Source organism: Centrocercus urophasianus, unplaced genomic scaffold (genome assembly GCF_019232065.1).
Source record: "Centrocercus urophasianus isolate 14NV4802_14NV808 unplaced genomic scaffold, USGS_Curo_1.0 seq_10, whole genome shotgun sequence".
NCBI lineage: Eukaryota > Metazoa > Chordata > Aves > Galliformes > Phasianidae > Centrocercus > Centrocercus urophasianus.
Window position 1 is genome coordinate 46,591,037 of NW_024884142.1, and position 22,275 is coordinate 46,613,311.

Consider the following 22,275-nt stretch of genomic DNA (forward strand, 5'->3'; position numbering starts at 1 on the left):
ATATTATAAAGCTAAGTTAGGCATTCTGTAAATTATGCATAATTTTTTACACTGCAGTGTTTAATTTTGCTAATATTTCTTTTGTGCCAGACTACCCACATGCTAAGCATTTTTCTTGGGAGAAGTATTTGGAAGAAACCAGCTCATTACCTGCACCTGCAAGGGCTTTTAAAGTGGTGAGAAAATGCTTACAATTTTATCATGCTTTTAAGTGCATATGATTAATTAAATAAGGGAATATATATGTGGTGTTCTTATATTTCCCAGTGCATCCAATTACTTTGTTGCTTTATAGGAGGCTTACTTTTGTGCAAGTTCATAGTTCGCTATTAGAAATCCTGTAATTATTAATAATAATTGCTATTACTTTATTATTTTAATTGTTTCAAATGCAATTAAATACAACAAAATATTAGTAATTCATGTAATTTGCTATGAGAAATTACTGCTTCGCTATTAGAAATAATAAGATAGCCACTGAATCATCATGTCATTACTTGAACTTATGTATTTCTATCCCTACATTTTAAATGGTGCAGGAAATACAGTGAGAATGTAAGAATGATTATAAGAGGCCAGGCTAGTTGCCTGTCTAGTCCATTCTCTTGCAGTAGCCAAGGGACAGTTTGTATTTAATATGTTTAGTAAACCTTTTCATGTGTAAACCTGTGAATAGGGCATTTGGACAGAATACAGTGATAGCTCCCAAGTTTTTGAGAAGACTGTACTTTTATTTTGGTTTTGAACATACTACTTTCTTTCAGTGACATCTATCTTCCCTGTCAGCAGTGGCCTGATAGCATTTTCAGTGAGAATACAGAAGACCTATCTGATGTTAGCTACTACCAGTGAGTCCATAGGCCCTAACCCCTTGCTTCAGAGCTCTCAAATTGGATTGTTTGAGATTTTCAGATTACAGTTACTAATTCTATATTCTGAACGCTTTGCTAAGAAGTGAATTACCAAAAGCTGAAATGTCCTTTCCAACCCGAGTTGTTTGAGTCTTAGAAAATTGGTTTGAATTTTCTTTTTGTATTTGTATTTGTCGGAGAAGAAGGGCAGATTTGAGAAAAGAAGGAAGGAAGTTTTTGATGGATTTTAGACATTATAAGATCCGGTTTGAGTTTTTCTTCTGTTTCACATAGGTTTTTTTCTTTCCTAGAAACCTTCTCATGGCTTCCAGAAAAACATGAAACTTGAAGTGGTTGACAAGAGAAATCCAGTATTTATCAGAGTAGCAACTATTGTAGATACTGATGACTATAGAATAAAAGTAAGTTTCTCTGTCTTATTGTAGCACCTCACTTCAGTTCCCAATTAGTACTTGTAAACCCAAAATCTTACAGTTGTAAAATTAAGCAAGAATTCAGCTGTGTCCAGCTAAGCTTTTACTTGTCCTTTTTCACTTATTAATATGCACATAATTCTTTTGGATGGGGTTGTTCTCTTGTCCTCTTAGTTACATTTGCTGATATAGGTAATTAGTAGAACTGAATATGAAAATTGCTTAGGAAACCGTTGATACAAAACATTTGACCATTTTATTGAAAGAAGTGAAGATTTAGTAGTTAGGACCCTATAAAATATTTGGGCTGGTTTAACTGGATCTGTCCTTGTAAAAGTCCAAGAAAGGAGAGAGATACAAGGGAGAAATGAAAAAAGAACCCTGATCTCTTGTGTTTTATCAGAAACTTCTGCAATTCTGAAGTTTGTGATAATTGACCATGTGTAATATAATAATATATATTGGATTTAGACTGGAATAATTTCAGATTTTTATTTTTTTTTTAACTGCAATTTTCCAGAACTTTTGTGATTGAATTGTTTTTGCTTTGTTTTACAAAAGCAGCTTCCTCTCTGGAGCATTTGACTGTGAAGACTGGCATATGCCAGATATTCAGTTAGGTGGATATGAAAGATATTTGTGTAATGCATTTCACAGAGACTTATTCAGCATACCTGTACTTCAAGCAGTAAATGCAGCTGACATTTCCTTTTGAATCTGAATTAGTCAGGTAGGGAATCAGCAGATTTCATTTTCCAATTAAAGATTAAGTTACATGAAAAAGAAGGAGGGGGAAGGAATCCTCTCAAGTCTAACTTATTAATATGGTGGATTTGTAGCTTCTTGAATGGCAGTTTAATTGACTCCAGAGCATAGGTTGAAAAGGGCTCCATTTGAACGTATGTGTGTACATGAATCCACATGTCTACATGAGAGATCTGAGCCATTTACAACTACAGAGGTTAAGCAATATTCATCTTTTGTTTGAAAAAAAAAATGTTGTACAAATTGGTGTTTTTTTGGGATGTCACATAACTTGATTTCTCTTCAGCTTCAACTTTTTATCCTGTATAACCTGATTTTAATAAATTATTGCTTGTTGTTTTGTTTTTGTCCTTTTTTTGTCTTTTTTTTTTTTAATGGATAAATGCCTTTTTTTTTTTTTTTTGCTTACCACTCTGCTTAAATTGTTTGATTCCTTGCTTAGGTATTAAAGTGAGAAGTAAGCATGTTCTGCTGTAGGGATTTGAGCTGTTTTGTAAAACACAGTAAATGACCAAATGACACCTCTCTTCTTCATTCAAAGTCTGTTTGGGTCGAAAATCTAATATATATGTATTTTCAGTGTAACATCCATAGTTTTATTAAAATGACTTCTCTATTGGAGATAGCATTTCTAGAGATTGCTCAGAGAAACTGTTTTAATAGGGAATCTTGTAATCTAAAATATATTTTTCTCTTTTGTAAATGTAGGTCCATTTTGATGGCTGGGATAGTATTTATGATTATTGGACAGATGTAGATAGTCCTGATATCCATCCTGCAGGCTGGTGTACAAAAACTGGACACCCTCTTCAGCCTCCACTGAGTGAGTGAAATTGCCTTATAATGTGGTGATATTAAAGGCCTGTGTACTAGCTGATGTTTCCTCTGCCAGTGTTGTCCAAAGAAAGGTAGCAACTAGGATATGCAAAATAATGTAAATGTGACATTTAGTGCAAAATCAACATAATTTAAAATGTCACTAATTAATCACTTTTTCGTAGATAGCTTTAATGACCCTTACTGTAACAAAATACATTTATCTGTGTGCATAAGAATTAAGAGTCAAAACCTGAAGTATTAGCAAGGATTTGTTGCATGAGATCCAGGCCCTCTTGAAGCCAATGATAAAACTGCTGTGGTACTTCTACAGGGCCAGGATATTATTCTTAAGATCTTATGCCTATATCTTCTTAAAAGTTATTGTGCTTTTCAGCATAGAGTCCAGACTGCCCTGAGAAGGTGCTCTTTTCAAATGCTGCCAAATCCTCAAAATCAGCTAACTTCTTTTTTGTCTTCAGCTGCACAAAGTAGTCTTAATGCTGCCCATATTAGAGATAAATCAAACAGAAGCATAGTACCAGTAATGAAACTGTCTTTATCAGCTTGCCCTCTCTGAGAATTTGTTTAACTTGTTGAAGAAGTGGGAAATCTGTCATAAATGAGACTAGAGGTTACAGGGAGATGAGATTTTGATGGCAAAGATATCCCTGCCATGCTGCTGTGTTTTTAGGTACATTGAAGTCACTTTATCCAAACTTTGAGCAGATGATTTTTAACTGAGTGCTCTTTTCTAGACTTGCATTGTAAATACTTGACTTGTAACTCTGAGCTTTGCACAAGTGCTGAGTGTTCCACAGCTATAACTGAGATCAGAAAAAGCTGTGCTTGGAAAATAAAAAACGCTGAACTCGGAGAAGTTATATACAAAATAACAGGGATAAGGCACACTCAGAAAGTGTTAATTCATTACCTGAAAATCTCTGTGCTTCAGTTCAGCGTTTCTGAAATGTCAAGAAAAGTGTTTCCTATCAAGACTGTGATAAGAATATATTGATTAGTTTTCTCTGCATTCCAGTGGTGCAATGATGACTGCCTGTTAGGAAGTTAATTGTTCTGCCTTCAAAGCAGAATCTGAATAGAATGCCGTAAGTAGCAAAGCACAAAGTGAATAATGAGAGTAAAATAAGATGCTGCATATCTGCTTCTTAAATTGAGATGTGCATCCTGTGTTCTGAATGAAGGATGAGTCCAGTGGGAAAAAGTATTTAGCTACGTAAATAGAAAATATATCATACAGAAAAAAAAAAATGAATAAGGTTGTGACATTTCTTTTACCAGTGATTGAAAAAATATTTTAACCTAGCTGGGAGTGCAAAATATATAACTCCATTTTGGTGGAGGTGTTTAAAGAAATAAAACTGCAGATGACCTTTACATACAGGACATCATCTCCTCTATTTGTTCATGTAGGAACCACGGTTCATTTTTTCTAGTGTGTGATGGGAGGTAATGATATTTTTATGTAAATTTAGATAGAAGAAAGAAAATGGACCATATGACAGAAGGAAAAGTAACTGTTCTTTAAATTGAAAAATATTAATTCTCTGTAGGAATACGATTAAAGTAGTGTGATTACTGAATAGTACAATAAGACATTCCTGTCTAATGGTATGGTCCACATATCTGTCTTTAATAGCAGGAGCTTTGTGTGAGTGCTGTGCTATGCTACCAATATTAGCCTATAGCAGTCATCATAACAGCTTTATGAGAGTCAGAGTGTTTTATCTTAAGGTATAGTGAAGTCACCATGATGGATTATGATCTTTCTGGTACTAGTTAGGGAATTAGGAACCACGTGTTGGTATTGATTTTAATATCACTTTGCAGTGACGCAGCAGCTTTCTTACACAGACACAGCTTTTTAAAATGGCGTTGTTAGAGTTTCAATTTATTAAGTGAAATGAAAGCATTTGTTCGGAAGCTAGTTTGTGCAAAAACATAGCATCAGTGTACTGGTTTGTTTTGCTTCTAGCATAGACTTCCAATTACATTTTATTTTATTTTTGAGCTTAACTGACTCTTTACTGGAAAATTCAATTCTTTTTTTACTTATTTGAGGGGAAAATGAACTGCTTATTCAAGGGTTTACACAAGTGTAGATATTCCTCAGAACAGAGAAGAAAATATTTTATATTTAGATATTTTTATTTATTTCAGTAAGTTTTTCTGTAGTTTTGGACGTGTGTTCTTTTCCTAGGTTGTGCATGTTACCAGTGGATAGAGGCAAATTAGGAAATGTTCATACCATGCTGATTCTCTTTTTTAAAAAAACAACAAAACCAGAGCTTTTTGTTTTTTTGCTTTAACCTAAGTTTTATCTTTTCTGACTGAATTACTTATGAATTATAGGAAGAACTTTTTTATTGCCATTGAAGTTGTAGAAAGAAATATGGAAGAAATATTGAACTGTATGAGGAAGTATTTTGGTGGTCAAGTTACTGGATCAATTTTCTTGAGTATCTGGTGACAGGCTGGCTTGGTAGGCCTCATCCTAAAGAAGATCCTTGTAGAAGATGAGGTTCCCTGCAATATTCATGTGCAAACAGAAATGGATAAATTGCTTTTGAACATCAGTAGATCATAGAAGAATCATACAATTGCTCAGGTTGGAAAAGACCTTAAAGATCATCAATTCCAACCGCAACCAAACCATACTACCCTAACTCTAACACCCCACTGCTAAATCATGTCCTTGAACACCACATCCAAACAGTTTTTAAACACATCCAGGGATGGTGACTCAACCACCTCCCTGGGGAGCAGCTTGGTTGTCTAAACCTACCCAGTTTTGCATAATTTTCTTGCTTATCTAATTTGTTTCCAATTTGAAGTGTCCTACCTTACTTAGTTATTCCTCATAAGAGCGCTATTTCATACCTGGGTTGAGAGTAGGTCGAAACAGACAAAAAGATTTCAGTTCGGTTGTACTAAGATAAAGTGACCAGAAGAGCAGGCAATATTTAAGAGATCAGTAGGCGGAGAAAGTAGAATAATTATGTCCTGTCTTGTTCTGTAGTTATTTTCATTGTAACTCCTTCTATTTTGTTTGCCTCCTGAACTGTTACTGGTCACTTAGTATGTGTTCTCATGGAAGAACCTGAGGCCAATGGTAGCTTGGCCTGCCTCAGATATGGTGTGGCCAGCAGGACTTGGGAAGTGATTGTCCACTTGCACTCTCACTGGTGAGACCACACTTCAAATACTGTGTTCTGTTTTTGGCCCCTCACTAAAGGAGATACGTTGAGTTGCTGGAATGTTTGCAAAGAGCAATTAAGCAAGTGAAGGGTCTAGAAAACAGCAGTTATGAGGAATGACTGAAGGAATTGGGATTGTTTAGTCTGAAAAAGATGAGCTCAAGAGCAGACCTCATAGCTCTCTACAACTGCCTGAAGGAAGACCGCAGTGAGGAGGTTTTTCGTCTCTTTTCTCAGATGACAAGTGATAATACTTCTAGTATTATTTTCAGCCTTGTTTTCACCTTTTGTTTACTGGAAAATTTAAGCTAAAAACAGATATCAGTACCCATTATTAACAGATTTCTTTCTTTAGGAACAACAGGGTAACTTATTTTGAATGTGCTCTTGCAAAACTACTTGTGTCTACTTACAGTTATTTAATAGGAGACAGGTTAGAAATCTTACAGTTCCTCTAGGATTTGCATTGTTTATATAGATGTAGCCCTTCAGTAGAGATTTACTCAGAGTAGTTTTATTTCTCCATTGGAAGAGATCATTTGAATCTCCATCTTGCTTTTGCAAAATGTATTTTTTAAAATACGTTAAAATTATGTATGTCGTATGTAATTTCTCTGACATACAGGTCCCTTGGAGTTAGTGGAAGCTTTGGAGCATGGAGGATGTCCCACAGCAGGATGTAAAGGAGTTGGGAATGTTAAAAGAGCAAGACATATTGGCCATCATAGGTATGTGCAGTGAAAATGATTTTTTTTCAATTTAGTAATGTCTGCATGCATTTTTTTTAATTGTTATTCACAAGAAAACGTATCCTGTCTGGAGAAAAAAACCTAAATTTTGTAAAATGAAAATGAAATTATTTCAGTTGCCATGGTGAGCATACTGAAATAAACATTAGCAATCTGACTTCATTTCACCAGATGAGATTTGTCAAACATCATTTTTGTCACTATTGATAGATTCTGCTAATCCAGATTTTCCTATGAAGATTCCATGGCTTGCTGTTTGATTTGCAAAAGGTTATAGACAAATTTTTATAAAGCAGTAACTTTTGATCCTTTTGAAACCAGGTCACTAATGTTTTTTATCACTTGAATGTTTTGTTTTGCTCAGCAGGGGTAAAGATTTGCTTGTTGGCTTGAAAAAAATACCAAAATGAAAATTCTGATTCATACATTCCCAAATTACAGCCTGAGTGTTTATACTGAGTGTTTCTAAAGATCATTTTGTTGAGCACTTAAGTGTAATACAAAAATGTGAATCTCTCAGGCTCTCCTGTAAGAGAGCTGACCTAGAGAAAGCAGATGTGTGGGAGAATAGAATGATGCATGAACACGCAGGGACATGGGGATACTCACTAAGCCAAAATTTGACAGTTTTTGAAATGTTTATAGTATGAGATTAATCTTGAATATTTCAGTAAAGAAAATACAATTACTATAATATGTTGAGAATTGAATATCATAAGTAGCATCAAATAGCCTTTTCACAAATCAGTTTCCAAATTTTTTCTTTGAATTCTTTCCATTGAACAATCAAAGGATCCGCTAACATTTGTCACTTTGTGCTTTCTGCTCTAATGTCACTAGAGGATTTCTCTTTGGTAATATGTTTATATTTTTCAAGAATATAATCAAATGTTCATGATCCAAGAGACAGTGCAAGAGATTGACATTTTTGGTGGCAGAATTACATCCTGTTGATGAGAATTAGGCCACGGAGTTTTGGTGGCATATCAACACTGTTTCAGATTATTCTCATTTTTTTCCTTCTGTCTTTTTCTGTTAATGTTATTTTTTCTTCTTTTTTGTTTGTTTGGTTTTTGTTTGTTTGTTTTATGCCTTTCCTTTTGAAAGACTTTGTTGATCTTAGCGTGGTGTCTGCTTAAATAATCTATCAGTACTTAAGAGGTGCTTGCTCTTTTTTTTTCTTGCTGTAAAATCTTCCTTTTTAACTGAAAATCGTTTCATATACTGATAGAGTGAATCTTGTTTAGTATGTCTGATTGTAAGGCAATAATGTCCAATTTAGGATATTTTCCTTAACATATGCTATCTCATTACTTATAGTCAGATGAACATAACCACCATTCTCAGCCCAATGCTGAAACTTTAAAAATAAAAAAATAGGACAAAACTTACTTGAATGTGTCAGAAAAGTTCTTCATTTGTGATCTTCTCTCTAAATACATTTTGGCATTAAAACTTCTAATGTTTTACAGGGAAAGGATGAGTAAGAGAGGTATGTTTAGTTAGTTCATGTATTCTTTGCTTTTATAACTATATTTTCCACGCTATTTAAAGTTATTACACTTACTCATCCTGAATACTGAGAAATGGCAATCTATTGTGTTTTATTTTTATTACAGTTTTAGCAATCCTGTTATTTACATATGAACTGATAATTCTAAGAGGTAAAGATATAAACAAAGAGATTTTGTTGATTGTAAAATAAATTTGCTTTTTCATAGCAAATAAATTAGCATCATAAATATCTTATTAATTTGCTCTCTGTGTTGATGTTTTTTGTGGGGTTTTTTTTCTTGAGTGTTTATGAAGAAAATAATGAATTTCTTGTTTATCTGGGGTTTGCAAATTTGAAGTCACCCCAGAAATTCTACAATTGTACTATTACTTTTCTTCTGAAATAACAAAGACATTTGGAAATTGTTGTAATTATCTACGTCAGGTTTAAGTCCCCTGGGTCTCTTATCTTGGCAACCCTGAAATGTATTTAACCATGCTTATCTCTTTTTTTTTTTCATGATGAGGTATGTCTGTCTACAGCATAAATTTCTGAGTGCAGAAGAGATTATAATTTAAAATGCTAAACAGTTCTGAAATCACGAGAACTTCTTCCTTAGGAAGCAGATAAAAGCCTAGGTGATTAATTATGTAATGGGACTAAAGCATTTTATTTTATTTTTTTTGAAAGCTGATGTTAATAAGGACTGTTTATCTATCACCAGTTGATCTAGTTTTGTTTTGCTGGGCACTTGAAACAGAGACTGGTGTGCATGTCAGTAGCATGATGCAGATTACTTGCATATTTATGATTAGATTATATATTGTATGCTTTCTAATGTTTAATCTATTCATTAAATCTGAGCTGTAATGCAAAACATTTGGTTGCAAGCAGGTCATTTGTGTTTTGTATTAACTCTCCATGAGTAAAGATCAAGTTTGCTTTAGCTAACAGTTCTCAATTGCATGATTTTCAGGCAATTAGAATGAGAAGAAAAAAAATTAGTTTGTAGTTCATAATTAAAATTATGCACATTGCTGAAGAGCACAAGTTAAAATTTGTGGGGTATTATTTTCATACTAGTGACTGTAGTTTTTCTGTTAACTGGAAGTTTGCTCCTACTATCAAATAAAGATGACATGAAGTAAACAATATGCTGAACTGTTTAGGAAGCAATAGGAGCAAAACGTAGGCATGGAGAGCATTTTATTAGAAACATCATCTGTTATGTGAAAGTGAACTGAATGTGTCGTGATGAAGACCACGTTCTCAGAAAACTGTGGTGCAGAAGCACTGGAAGCCTCAGTTCACGAGGATGTTCCATCTATTTGTTCACTATCTGTTGAACTAAATCTCATCTGATACTTTTGTCTCCAGTTTCATTTTCTTTTACGTTAAGGGTGTTATCCCCAGACAAATAGGTTTTAAGCTACTGTTGACTCAATATATATATAATATACTGTTGAAACAACTTCATGCTAAAAAAGGATGCATTGATGATAAACACATTGATGATAAACACATTGCAAATTGTTGAGAGCATTCGTATCGTTTGTTACTAGGATAGTTAAAAATATTTCCATAAAGTCAACTGAAGTAAAAACATCACTAACTAAAAATAATAATAACAAAAAAGCTTATAAAATATTTTTTTTCTTTGATTAAAAAAAAAAAAGAAAAGACAATATTCAGGAATAGTTTTGCTATTGTTTCATAAAAATACTAGTGATACGTAACTTGGATAGTGGTTCTACAGGTGGGAAGTAAGAACACAAGTGTCCTGTGCTGCTTTCTGTACTTCTTGGGCAGTCACCTGGTCACACTATATACGCTTCTTCTCATTAATATCAGTGCATTCTTTGTTTGCTTTTTTTTCGTCATTCATCATTCCTGATTCTACAAGAAGAGAGGTTTTTTTTTAATGTCAGGTTTTTGCTCAACTTATACAGTGCTCACAAAGTAGTAGTTCCCTTTCTGCAGTATACAGCAGATAGCTTAATTGCTGTGATGTGCTAATCCTCCAGAGTTGAAAGGTAGCTGATTACTTTCCTGTGGGGGGGCAGGGAGGATGTTAATTTGGGTATTTATTTACTGAAACGTGGGTTGAGCCTACTGAAGCAGCTCAGATGATAATAGATTATCTTCATGGTTTCAAAGATGTAAAGCAGTAATAGAAGATGTCTGGCATCATCAAACATACAGTAGGGATTTGAAATGAAGCTGCCACTTCTTGCTGTGCTGTCTGTTCTTTTGGAAGACATCAGTATCCATAGGTCAAGGATATCTGATCAAATTGTAAATGGGTTTTGAACTTCTGCTGTTTTCTAAACAGTGTGTTAAGGTATGAAGTGAAAGCTGCAGCAAAAATCCATGTTCAAACTGAGGGAAGAGTTAAGAATCCTAATTTAATTTTTAAATAACCTGATGATCAAGACTTCTGAGCACTTGAGATGTTTCTAGAACTTAGTAATGTATACATCAAATACTTCTTTATGCGTGAATAATAAGATTAATTTTTTAGTCTTTGTAGTATACAAGCTCAACTGTACTGAAGGCTGGAGGCACTGAGATTCAGGACTGATTGATCTAAAGCCACCTAGTTCAAACTGACTGTGCTCATTCGTGCTGTGTTTTGTTGCAACAAAGCTGACAGAGGAAATCATGAGCATTTGTTTTGTTGCTCCAAGTAATAGAAACATCAAAGTACTGTCATGGATTTTTTTTAGCCTGATGTAGCAATTCAAATGATTAATTATGAAGAAAAACTCATCTGAATTTAATGCTGTAAAATTTCATTAATATTATAACTGTTGTTGACTGAGATTGTTCTTCAGCTTCTGTTTTTGAAGAAAATTCTAAGGGAAAAAAGCAAAACAAGCAAGTTCCAATGGAAAACTGAATTTCAAGACTCCTGCTACCTTTTAATTTAAAACATACTACTGATTTTGGCAATCAGAAGATCTACTAGAGATGAAATTGTACTGTCAGACTTCATTGTGATGTAAAGTCTATGTAATAATAATAATATGTAGCTGAAGTTAAATAGCTATTTGTTTGTGTTTAGTGGTTCCTTGAGATACTCCTTAAAAATGCTTAAAACATCCCTGTGGGGGATGTTGGAAGTTGAAAGAACATTACATGCTTTATTTTATCAGAGTGGCAGAACTGAGATTTACCAGTATATTCCCAAGTTTCTGATAACTGTATATTATCACAGTGGTATGGGTTTGTCATAGTGTATAAATCCCATTTGTATTGGCTCCATAAAACCATTTGCCAAATAAAAGCCTGTATTTTTCAGCTTATACTTCATTTGAAAGTCAAAAAAGATGTAATTGTAATACATGCAGTAGTATAGGGAATTAAGAATACTGACCAACTTTCCCTAGTCCTCCTCTTTTCTACCTCATCCTTTAGTTCATTGTTTTTAATTTTTTTAAGGTGTCGGGCAGACACCAGCCCTCAGATAAAAATAAGCAAAAACCTAGAATGTAGGTTTTGTATTTTTTACACTTTAGCATTACAGAGGTTCTTATAATAATAGATAGGCAGGAAAGCATAATTTGATAGTTAGCATAGTAGCCCACTAACCAAAAATAAAGCATGTTTATCTTAAAGATATTAGAAAGCTGGGCTTTTTGTTGTTCACTGTCATGACATATATATATACCTTTCAGAATTTGATATATTGTATCTGAAGTATACCTCAGTGTATATTATGTATTAGGATGTTATACCTGCGAGTATGTTGACTGAAAACCAGTTGGACATTCTGTAGATAAAATCTTAGTTCAGGCTGGTGTGTTTTGCATTGCTGTTGTTCCATTACCTAGCTCTTGGGCAAGCACAGGTTTTATGACATTGAGAGATATCACAAAGATTTTCACATTCGTTCAAGTCATTATCAAAAGCACAGTGTCAAATTATCTCACAAACGAGAATGCAGTGAAACAGGGGATGCTGAATGATAGAAAAATATATGAAAAACACACTTCTAATGCAGTAAAAGTCTTATTTGCAAAGATGGGGCATTGTCTCTCAGCCGTGAGAGAAAGTAGCCACACCTCATACTGTGCCTTGCTATACAGTCTCTTTGTGGACACTATGTAAGAGAAATATGCTCTTTTGCATGGAAGAAATATGCTCTGTTGCATAGCCGTAGAAATGTGATTGTGTTATCTGGAGTAAGAAGGATATAGTCAGAGGCATCTTCTATATTATCTGTAAAATGCCATGAAAGCTTTGTGAGCAGGCTAAACATTCATCAAGCAATTTTCCAGAATGTATGCTGTAATATAAATTAATATACTTTGTATTCCATAAGTTGCTGTAGAAATGAAATATGAAAAGTATTCAGGTTGCCGTTTTTAATCAGTATATTTATTAATATTTTAATGTCTGACTACTTGCATTTTTTCTAATCTTCTCTATGTAAATTGATTCCTTCCGCTTCTAGAAAATTGGTCTCAAATGTCATTTCATTTGAACTAAGTTGAAGTCTGCAAAGTGAATGAAATTAAGGAAGCATTTCTCTTTTTCGCCTTCTAGTGCAGTCAGCTGCCCATACTCTGAGATGAACTTGAACAAAGAAAGCCTCCTACCTGATCGGCTCAGTGGGGAGTTGCCTGCAGCCAATCATGTCCCCAGAAACAGAAGAGTGGAAGCAAGGGAAAGATCCCCCTCTCCTATAATCAAGTAATTCTGATTGGACCAGTGCCTATGACTAGCTGTGGTGCTTTATTTCAGTGTTGTGTAGCATGATTTGTAGTTGTGTAATATCTGGATAGTTTCTGGAAAACCTGTCTGCATTTTCATTTACAGGGAAGGAATGGTTTCATCAGTGCTCACTGAAAAGATCACTACTAATACTGATTCTACTATGTGTGATTTAATAACATTTCAGTTTCACATTCAGTTTAACTATGTAAGCTACTAGGTGGTTAGCTGGAATTTAAGATGGGTTGTTTGCCTGTTTAAGAAAATGATTTATTTGGGTTTCTTCTATTTGCTGGGGTGGCCTTACTGACATGGATGTAAATTAATGTTACTCTTTGAATAACCACTATAAATTCTGCCGTTATTGTTGGAGTGGGGAATTGAATTACTGGGTGTGAGTTTTGCAAGAATGATGCATAACTCCATAGCTGAAGCTTCTTGAATGAGTACTGTGAAAACACAAATGAATGTGATGCCAAGAGACTTTTCAGATGAGGATTTTCCAACAGAAATTGTGAACACAAACTCCTGTGCTCATTTTGCGTTAGGGAAATGCACAGAGAGTTTAAGAAGGAATGGAGAAGAGAGGCTTTCCATTCTTTTCAAGGGCTACATTAAAGTAAACATGAAAATGTGAATGTTTATCCTGAAGATTCCTTCCATTTTCTTCTGTTATGACCAAGTATTTTAAATGGTATTTCAAATGAGATTCTTGGAGTTGGTTTCAGCTACATGCATTAAAAACAACATATTCAGCTGTCACTGAGCACTGTTGGGTTCAATTGTTCTAGAACGTCTAAGATTGTAGAAATCTGAAGTAACCCTAATTACCTTGTGGCAGCTAGCCTGAATGTGGTCCCAGTGAAGCCACTGACAATTTCACCAGTTTTCTGTGTAACAGGGACAGCATTCAGCACTTCTGTTTTAACAGTCCCAGCTGACAGATTGCATAACATTTGTAGGGTCCTAAGTGCGTAGCTGTGTATTGTAAGAGATGGGATAGGAGGAAAATATGATACTTTGAATTTTTCTGATGTTACAAATATTTGAAATGGAGAGTTTATTATCAAAAATAACATTAGGCAGATTCAACAGTAATGCTGTTGAATTGTAAGCAAGTTTTACCTTTAATAAGAAATGCTTTGTAATTTAAAGTTTTGTGATTTTTTTGAAAGTCCTACGTCTACTGTTCTGTTGATGCAAGTGAGAAACTTCTGTGTATTCTTCTAAAAACAAAAACAAAAACCCCACAACCTTATTTTTTTCAATTACACTGATGATTCTTTATCCATAAAGAAAATAAAATGAACAACAACTCAACTTCTTTCTTTTTAAAACATTTTGTTAACTTATTCTAAACAGTGACAGAAAATGCCCGAGCCCTGGTCACATAGGCACAAAATCTGTATCTCATAATCGATCATCTGGGAAAACTGTATCAGAAACAACTAAGCAGGAAGACAGAAAAAGTGCATCTCCTTGCAAGAAGCCCCAGTTATGTGATGTGAAAGAAAGGAAGCCACCTGGGTAACTATCAGTTCCTTTCAAAGTATGGGTTGTTTAGAGACTATTTAAAATGCAGCTTACTGTGAATGCAGTACAGAGGTTTATCTGTGGAACTCTTGGAAGCAGTGGGGAGGAAGAAGAAAGTTCTTCATGTTGGAAGAGCATAATAGTCTTTGCAGAACCAGAAAGGAATGGCGTGTCACAACTTATTTAAGAAATAAGTAATACATATCAGAAAGGATAGGAAAAGTACTACAAGTCAGAGAAATTACTGAAAGTAATCTCTTAACTCTTATGCTTAGAGTCTTTTTTTGACAAAGAATGACATGAGATAGTACATTGGAAAATAATATTTATGATATTATATGTCATTATATATATATAAATATAGAGAGAGAGGCTATCTTTGATACTGAAAATCTAATACACTTCTGTGGGGAAATATGTGAGACAACAACATTCCTTTTCTAAGGAATTATTTAGTTACAGCATCAGCACATTATTTTATTTTTCTTTCCTGAACTAGTATTCACACTTTCCTTTAAGACAAAAGGTCCTGCAATAATACAAGGTTAAACTTTTATTACTATTCTTTGCTGTCAATTTTTCTTTAGAACATTCCTTCGCATTATTTCTACCATCTTTTGGAAAAGATCTATTAGGAGCATCGAACAGTGTTAATATAACTTTATCACAAATAAATAGCTTTAGTTAGTCAAACTCCATTGAATCTGAACAGCAAGAAAAGACAGAATGACAGCAGTGTAGTTTGTGTTAGTTGTCGTTCGGCATTTCAATCATATTTATAGTAAATTCCTTTCTTTTTCTTCTGGAAATAACCATTGACTTTACTGAATATCTATAAATTAATTGAAGAACAATGTATATGGTCTTTTTTTTTTTTTTTTAGAAGGTGTTATATTTATGAAGCCATAAAATAGCAGACACATGTGCTATCAGTTCTCTGATTTTCATTCAGAAAATAACAGCTTTGTGCCAAGTTTGAACTGCCCAGAGGCTTTTTGAGTTGTTTGAAGTGTTTGAATGCACTGATGACCCTTTGCATTTTATCATCTAGTTTTCCACATTCTTTATATCCAGCGTAGCCAGGGAGAACTTTAAGTTGACTAAGGTTACTTTTAAACAGGTATGAGAAATGGTATTCACAGCTTTAGGTATATTTGAACTACTAGAGTTGTTAAATATTGAGCATCTGGTTATTGCAATACCCAGAGGATATTTTCAGATGTTTATTCAAAGTACATATGCATTATTGAAGACAGACATGCCTACTTTCGTGCTGTTCTGCACCTGAGCTCACTGTATGGATTTAATTATGTTTGTCTTCAGTACAATCATATATGTCTTTATGTTCCAGGTAATGTCATACTTTCATAGAAGTATTTGATTGAGGAACCAACCACATACACAACAAACCATGAGATTTGTTTTGCTGTAAACCAAGTCATATTCAGCTAATTTCTAGTTCCTCTTTCTTTCTCTCTTAGCTTTTAACAGATATAAATGTAAGCAATGGAATTAAAGTGGAATTAAATCATGCAGCCTAATGTAGTGTGTGGCAACTCTGTCTATAGCAGAGAGTTGGAATTGCATGATCAAGTCCCATCCAATCCAAGCTATTCTGTCATTCTGTGATAAACAGATCTGTTTCTTCTGTGGTTTTGTGTTTTGAGGTTAACAAATCTTGATGGCTAACAGGATGTTAGCTCTAGTTTGGCTTTTTTTCAGTGGAACACTGGTGAAGATGTTCTTGTTGATTGATTCTCTGTTATTTAGTAAAGCGTGAGTTCATATGGGAGGGTTTCTTGTCGTCTTTAAGGACTTTTAGTCTGGTGGCTGTTTTAACAAAATGTTCCTTATGTACCTAGTATCTCTGAGAGTTCTGCATCTGTGATGATTTAGCAAGAATTGGCCAGTGTCCTCAAGTTACTGAAAGAAAGAAGGAATGCACACATATCGTCAGCATGTTCATATAGTCTTCATTTCTGTAAGAAGCCAGGCTGAAAATATGAGAGTATGAAAAAGAGCTTCTCAACGGGTGGCTTTAAAATGAAAATATCCTTCCACCCCCGCCCTAATGTGCTCAAAAATAAAATATCTCTTATTTTCACTTCTCTTCTCTTGCCCCATTTTTCTCAATAAATGTCCCCTCCTGGCAAACGTTTGGATTGGCAAAGCTGACGGTTCAGCCAGAGTTATCAAGCAAAGAGTGATTCTATAAGAACCACTCAGTAAGAAGTAAAGCAAAAACTAAAAAGTAAAATATTTTCAGTGGGGTCATTAACAGCTGCACAGTGATATGTCAGTACAGTACAGGAGCTGGGACAGAGATGATGGTTGAGTTGAGAAAAATAAATAGATGATGTTTAAGACAACTCATGAAAATGGCCTGGATAACCAGTAAGGCTTTATAGGAGATTCAGCTGTATATATGTCTTTCATTCTATCCATCTTCTGCCATGGACACATCTATTACTTTCATTTGCATAGCAATTTTTCAGTTTCAATTATAAAGAAAAATATATTGATCTGGTTTATGTAATTTTAGTTTATACTACCCTTGAGCCTTAATTGCAAAATTCATGTCAGTAGGCATTAGTGTTGCCATCTGTGTAAGTCAGAAATTAGATCCTCTTTTTTAATTTTATGATGATACAACATCCTTTGTGTGAAAATCTTGCAGTGTTAGTAATGATCTAACATTGTTAGCAAGCAATATCATCATGCTTAGTGATTTTTATAATGTATTAATAAAAATGTACGTCTTATTTTTGTCAGAGGACTGCAGACAAAGGACTCTGTAAAGAACAAAGAGTGTGAAGAAAAAGAGACAGGAAATAACCTGCTCATTTCAAATGAAATTAAAGGTAACTTGTCAATGCTTCTTTCATTTGATATTAAAATCTGCAGAACTAAAGAAGTGTGACATTTCTTGTAATTCTTCATGCAACTGCATTGCAACTTACTTTTTACATTTGCTATCTGTATCCAGTTGGTTATTTTTTTGATAGTAGCGCTTCCAGTGTTGTGTTTACCTTATAATCATCAGAGGGTTTCTTAGGAACTTTATTGCAGTTGCAAAGATGAGTGCAAACTGAATGCTGACATAAAATGTTTCCTTTCACTGACTTTTACAAATAGATAATTAAGTCAGTCTGAATGGTTCATTTATTGCTTCAAAAATGTACTGGGAAGAAGTTGAAGATGCAGAGTTATACATTACAGTTATAACTTAGTGTTTAGGTGACCTATTAAGTTCCATCTCAGTCTGTTGTGCAGTTTACTTGCTAGCAACTTGTGCAGAATGGGTGTTTTTCATGTAAGTTAAAGAGGGAAGGCTAAGATCTTTACTTTGTTAAAAAACTGGAGACTGTCCAGTTGAGGACCACCAAGACATTAGGTGGTGCTGCATGGTGGTAGAGTAAGAGGCATGCTCATAAGTTGCTTCAGAGGAAATTCTGTCTGAATATAAGGAAGAATTTCTCACTCTGAGAAAAACTGAAATAGGCTGCCCAGAAAAAAACTTAGTTTGTCAGGATCCTTAATAGCCTAGTCTAATGGTTTGTTCTCAACTGAACATCATAAGGTTTCTAGAGATCCCTACCAACATGGATGTGGTTTTTGTTATCCTATTTTCTAGTTACATATACTGCTTTATAGGGCATTTTGATTTTGTCAGAAAGGACTGTTTGAGTAAAATTTCACCAACAAGCTTTGCTTACTAGTTAGGATGCTTTTCTGTGAAGGGTCCTGCATTTGATTTGTAAAAGCTGGAACACTTCCTTTAATTACTGTTTAACAAAGTGATTCTTTGTCTCCTTCCTATATACATGTTTAATGCCTGTATCAAGCTATAACCAAGGAGCAGTAGGTGGGGAGTTTTGTTTCAAATAGGTGCTCCTAGCCTGACCTAAAACACTAATGTAATAACCTCCTATGTGGGATAAATTATATATTCCAAACCAATCATACTGTGCTGGCAGAAATCTGTAATAGGAATTTGTGTCCCAGCTGTTGGCCACCAATCTATGAAAATTAGAACAGTAAGAATGCAGATATCTGTGAATAAGAGCAGCTTCCTGGAACAGAGATAGAATGGAGCCATAGCAGAAGTGAGCAATCCAAACAAGAATAGCATAGAGATTTCTGATTGTATGAATGATTGCTACTAAGGAATACTAGGTATTGATTTGTTGTTGATTGTTTCATTCAGAAATGAATTCCAGAGTTCTTCCACAGTTTTATTCAGCAGCTCGGAGGCATTCTGTCCTGAGTTCATAGCAGATGTTGCTTTTGCATTCGCAATGGATCTAAATAAACATAGATGTCTTATGTAGTTTGACATCACTCCTTCCTCCTACGCACATCTGCAACTGCTGCTGCTCTCCAGACAGCAGCAGCAGCAAGCAGCATTTGGCTGAAGCTACTCTCCCACCTGCACATTACCTTTGAGGCGAGTGGGGTGGGGTCGTCCTTCCTTCCATGATGGATAAGTGATATAAAAAGGGAAATGACCTTGCAAAAAAAAACATAGAATCACAGAGCAGTTAAATGCTATTTTCTAAATAAAACGTTCAGTTAAACTGGGAGCAGGGAATTTGCAGACACTTGTGAGTACTTTTCTCAGGAGGACTGAAAAACTTTTTATTGTGGATGAGACATAAATGTGTGGGCTGGAGCTGTTCATCTGATTCACTTGGAATTTTATAGCACTGCAGTGCTGGTTCTGATGAAGTTTTACAGCTCAGCCGTGGCATTGTTAGTTCTAATAGTACTGTATAAATGTTATAAGTGGGTGTTATTTATTGTATCAAAATATTTAAAATTATGTGACCTATGGTATGATAGGCCAACAGTTGTGTTGGCATAGCATTATGTTGTATTGAAAGAACTTTTTCCCTTGTAAAAATAGTTATATTTATATAGAACAAATATAATCACAGTCATGCTGGAACAAGTCTTATGGTACTTTTCTAATTCTGATGTAAGCAAAACTGTACAGCCTCGTTACGAAGGCCCGTATATATTAATAGAAATGAATATGATTTTACTGTGACTGATATCATTAGTGATCAAGGGGTTTAATGCTTATTTACTACTTTCTCTTGTTGAAGTTATTGAAGAATCCAATACCCAGAGGTTTCTGTCTCAACCAGTTGTTGTGTCATCAAAGCTGCAAATCCCTGGCCTACCCTTGCGCTGGGAACAGCAAAGCAAGCTCCTGCCAAGTGTAGCTGGGATCCCAGCCAGTAAAGTTTCTAAGTGGAGTACAGACGAGGTAGGTTTTCCTTGTATCTTTTGTCTCACTGCCAACATCTTCAAATTCTTGGTTGATTCAGAGCTACAGAGCTACCTAATAAATTGCAAATGATGACTTAGTACTTGAAGATTAGAGTCAGCTAGACCAGCAGATCCACAAAATGCCCATTCAGCTGCCATCTAATCCTGAAAGCAGTGAATATTCATTTTATATATGTATAGATATAGGTGTATGCATACATAGAGATACATAGATAAATGTGTATGTATATATAAACAAGTAAGTTTATGTGTATATTCACTGAGTTTAGAGAGGGAAAGAAAAGTGCTACATAAGTATGGCCCAGCAGGTGCTCGAGGTCTACACTGATGACATCTAGCAGCATCACAAGCATTTTGTGGAAGAGTATACTGGTCAGCTTGGACTGAGGACTATTCCCTATACATAGTTTGGATATGACACACTGTTCTAGAAAGTTAGAGTGTAGTGTGAAGAGTGATAGTATTTTGATGGTCAGAGCCCTGCCACTCTTCAGGTGTGTAGTCATGCTTGGGCAGAGAAGGTCTAGTCCCTGCTTTATTTTCAGAGATGGCTGTAAGTGAAGCAACTTTCTGCAGATGAAACAGTTGGATCTCCTCTAACCAGAGAAAAAAGAAAATTGAAATTTGATCAAGGATTTGCTAATCCTTCTGCTGTAAAGAGAGAAGAAGAGAGAAGGCATTAGCTAATTTTGTTTGTGGAAAGAGAACCAGTAAGAGAAGACTCATAATTCTGGATCTTCCTGGTAGAATAACTGAGTGATTTTGAGGGAGTATCTATATTCCAGTCTTAGATGTCCTGTGCACAACAGTGATGTGTGCTCCAGCTTGCTAATCCCTCTCCTTACATGTACAGTTCTGTGATTCCATGCATTGACAGAATGTGGAAGACTTAAACTGAGGATGCAAAAACAGCTAAAAACCATTGCTTTAATGCTTGTCAGCATTTAAGATTATTTTGAGAAAACACTAGCCTTACTAAATCTGTCATTTTATTCTTTGTGGCAGGTCTCTGAATTCATACGGAGTTTACCAGGATGTGAAGAGCATGGCAAGGTATTTAAAGATGAGGTGGGTACATTTTATTTGAAAAAATTACAGAATAAAACACTTAATGGAAAGATTAATTTTATTTTATCAGTAAAGACACATAAGAAGTGTTTGGATGAATTTTATGTTTGAAATCAGAAGCAAGTGTATGGACTGTCGGGCTGTTTTGCAGCTAGTAGGGTGAGAAGAAAGAAGATAAAGCTAGCTAGGTCGAACAGGTCTTATCTGATCACACTTAATCTTGAAGCTCTTCCTCCTGACATAGCCAGTTTATGAATGTGATTTGAATGCTTCTAACTAGGTTAAAAGGAGTGTGTACTTACTTTGTGAGCATGCCAGGTGTGAATTTCTGGAATCTGAGATAGTTATACCATAGTTGTCATTAGCAAGTGCGAGGGCTTTTCAGTACAGTAGGCCTTTATAATCTGTATTGGCTTTTGTGTTTCCTCTCAGAGGTTTGTTACTCCTAGTACTTCTTCATTCCAAACAGGCTAGTTGATCACAGTGCGAATAGTTCAGGTGCTTATGTCCACCAGGCCATATGAATGGGCAAAGTGTGATACTGTAATATCCCATGTCAGCCACCTTGCTAGTGGAGAATAACTGTGGTACTTAAACTTGAGAAAGTAAATGCACCTCCTGAGCATGGCTCTGCTAATCCTCTCCTGTGACAGAAGTCTACAGGCTGTGATATAGATTTTAATTATAGTTTCATATCTAAGGACTGACAAGTTACATCTCTGGGCATTTTGCTCTTGTTTAGGTTTTAGGCATTTTACAATTGTATCTATGCAGATATCTATGCAAATCTATCTATGCAGCTATGCAGGCCTAATTCATCTTGTGTCACTTAGGAGGACCTTCCAAGAAGTTTAAAAATCAGTAACATCTGGTACACTGCTGATTGAATCAACAGATGGGAAGTGCCACAGAGATGGATAAATCCTAAATACTTTTGTTTTCAGAGGTTTAAGAAAATGATTGCCCCCTCTAAGGGTTAAACTCCATTTGTCTCTCCAAGACCATTATCTGCCAGTGATGCCAACCAGAGTGGACTGGCTGGTATCTGTACAGTTCACAGAGAAGTCATACCCCATCTACTAATTCTAACTGACACACAGGCATGAAAGATGCTCATTCTGGAATGCCCTATTAAACTTACAACTGAAGGTCTTTCAGTAGGTGGAAGGTGTTGGTTCAGACTTCTGCTGTGGAGATGAACCCCTATCCTTATGTTATGAAGTTGCAAAAAGCTGAGCACCCCCACACTGCAATGCTCCTAGTTTTAAACCCATCCAGTTTGGCTTTGTAAACAAAATGAGTTGACAGTAACCATGATAACCATGTGGTGCTGTT

The 22,275-nt window shown here is 35.1% G+C and overlaps 1 protein-coding gene across 5 annotated transcripts in view; it reads left to right on the forward strand.

Annotated features, from left to right (window-relative positions):
• L3MBTL3 (L3MBTL histone methyl-lysine binding protein 3) overlaps positions 1 to 22,275 on the forward strand; it is a 75,184-nt gene that overhangs the window by 51,065 nt on the left and 1,844 nt on the right. For all 5 annotated transcript variants that reach the window (XM_042826480.1, XM_042826488.1, XM_042826471.1 and 2 more), the window contains 9 exons: positions 91 to 176; positions 1,163 to 1,273; positions 2,759 to 2,873; positions 6,710 to 6,812; positions 12,877 to 13,023; positions 14,407 to 14,571; positions 17,350 to 17,438; positions 19,686 to 19,849; positions 20,878 to 20,940. In XM_042826480.1, the coding sequence (XP_042682414.1) occupies positions 91 to 176; positions 1,163 to 1,273; positions 2,759 to 2,873; positions 6,710 to 6,812; positions 12,877 to 13,023; positions 14,407 to 14,571; positions 17,350 to 17,438; positions 19,686 to 19,849; positions 20,878 to 20,940 (1,043 nt within the window). The remainder of the gene's footprint in view (positions 1 to 90; positions 177 to 1,162; positions 1,274 to 2,758; positions 2,874 to 6,709; positions 6,813 to 12,876; positions 13,024 to 14,406; positions 14,572 to 17,349; positions 17,439 to 19,685; positions 19,850 to 20,877; positions 20,941 to 22,275) is intronic.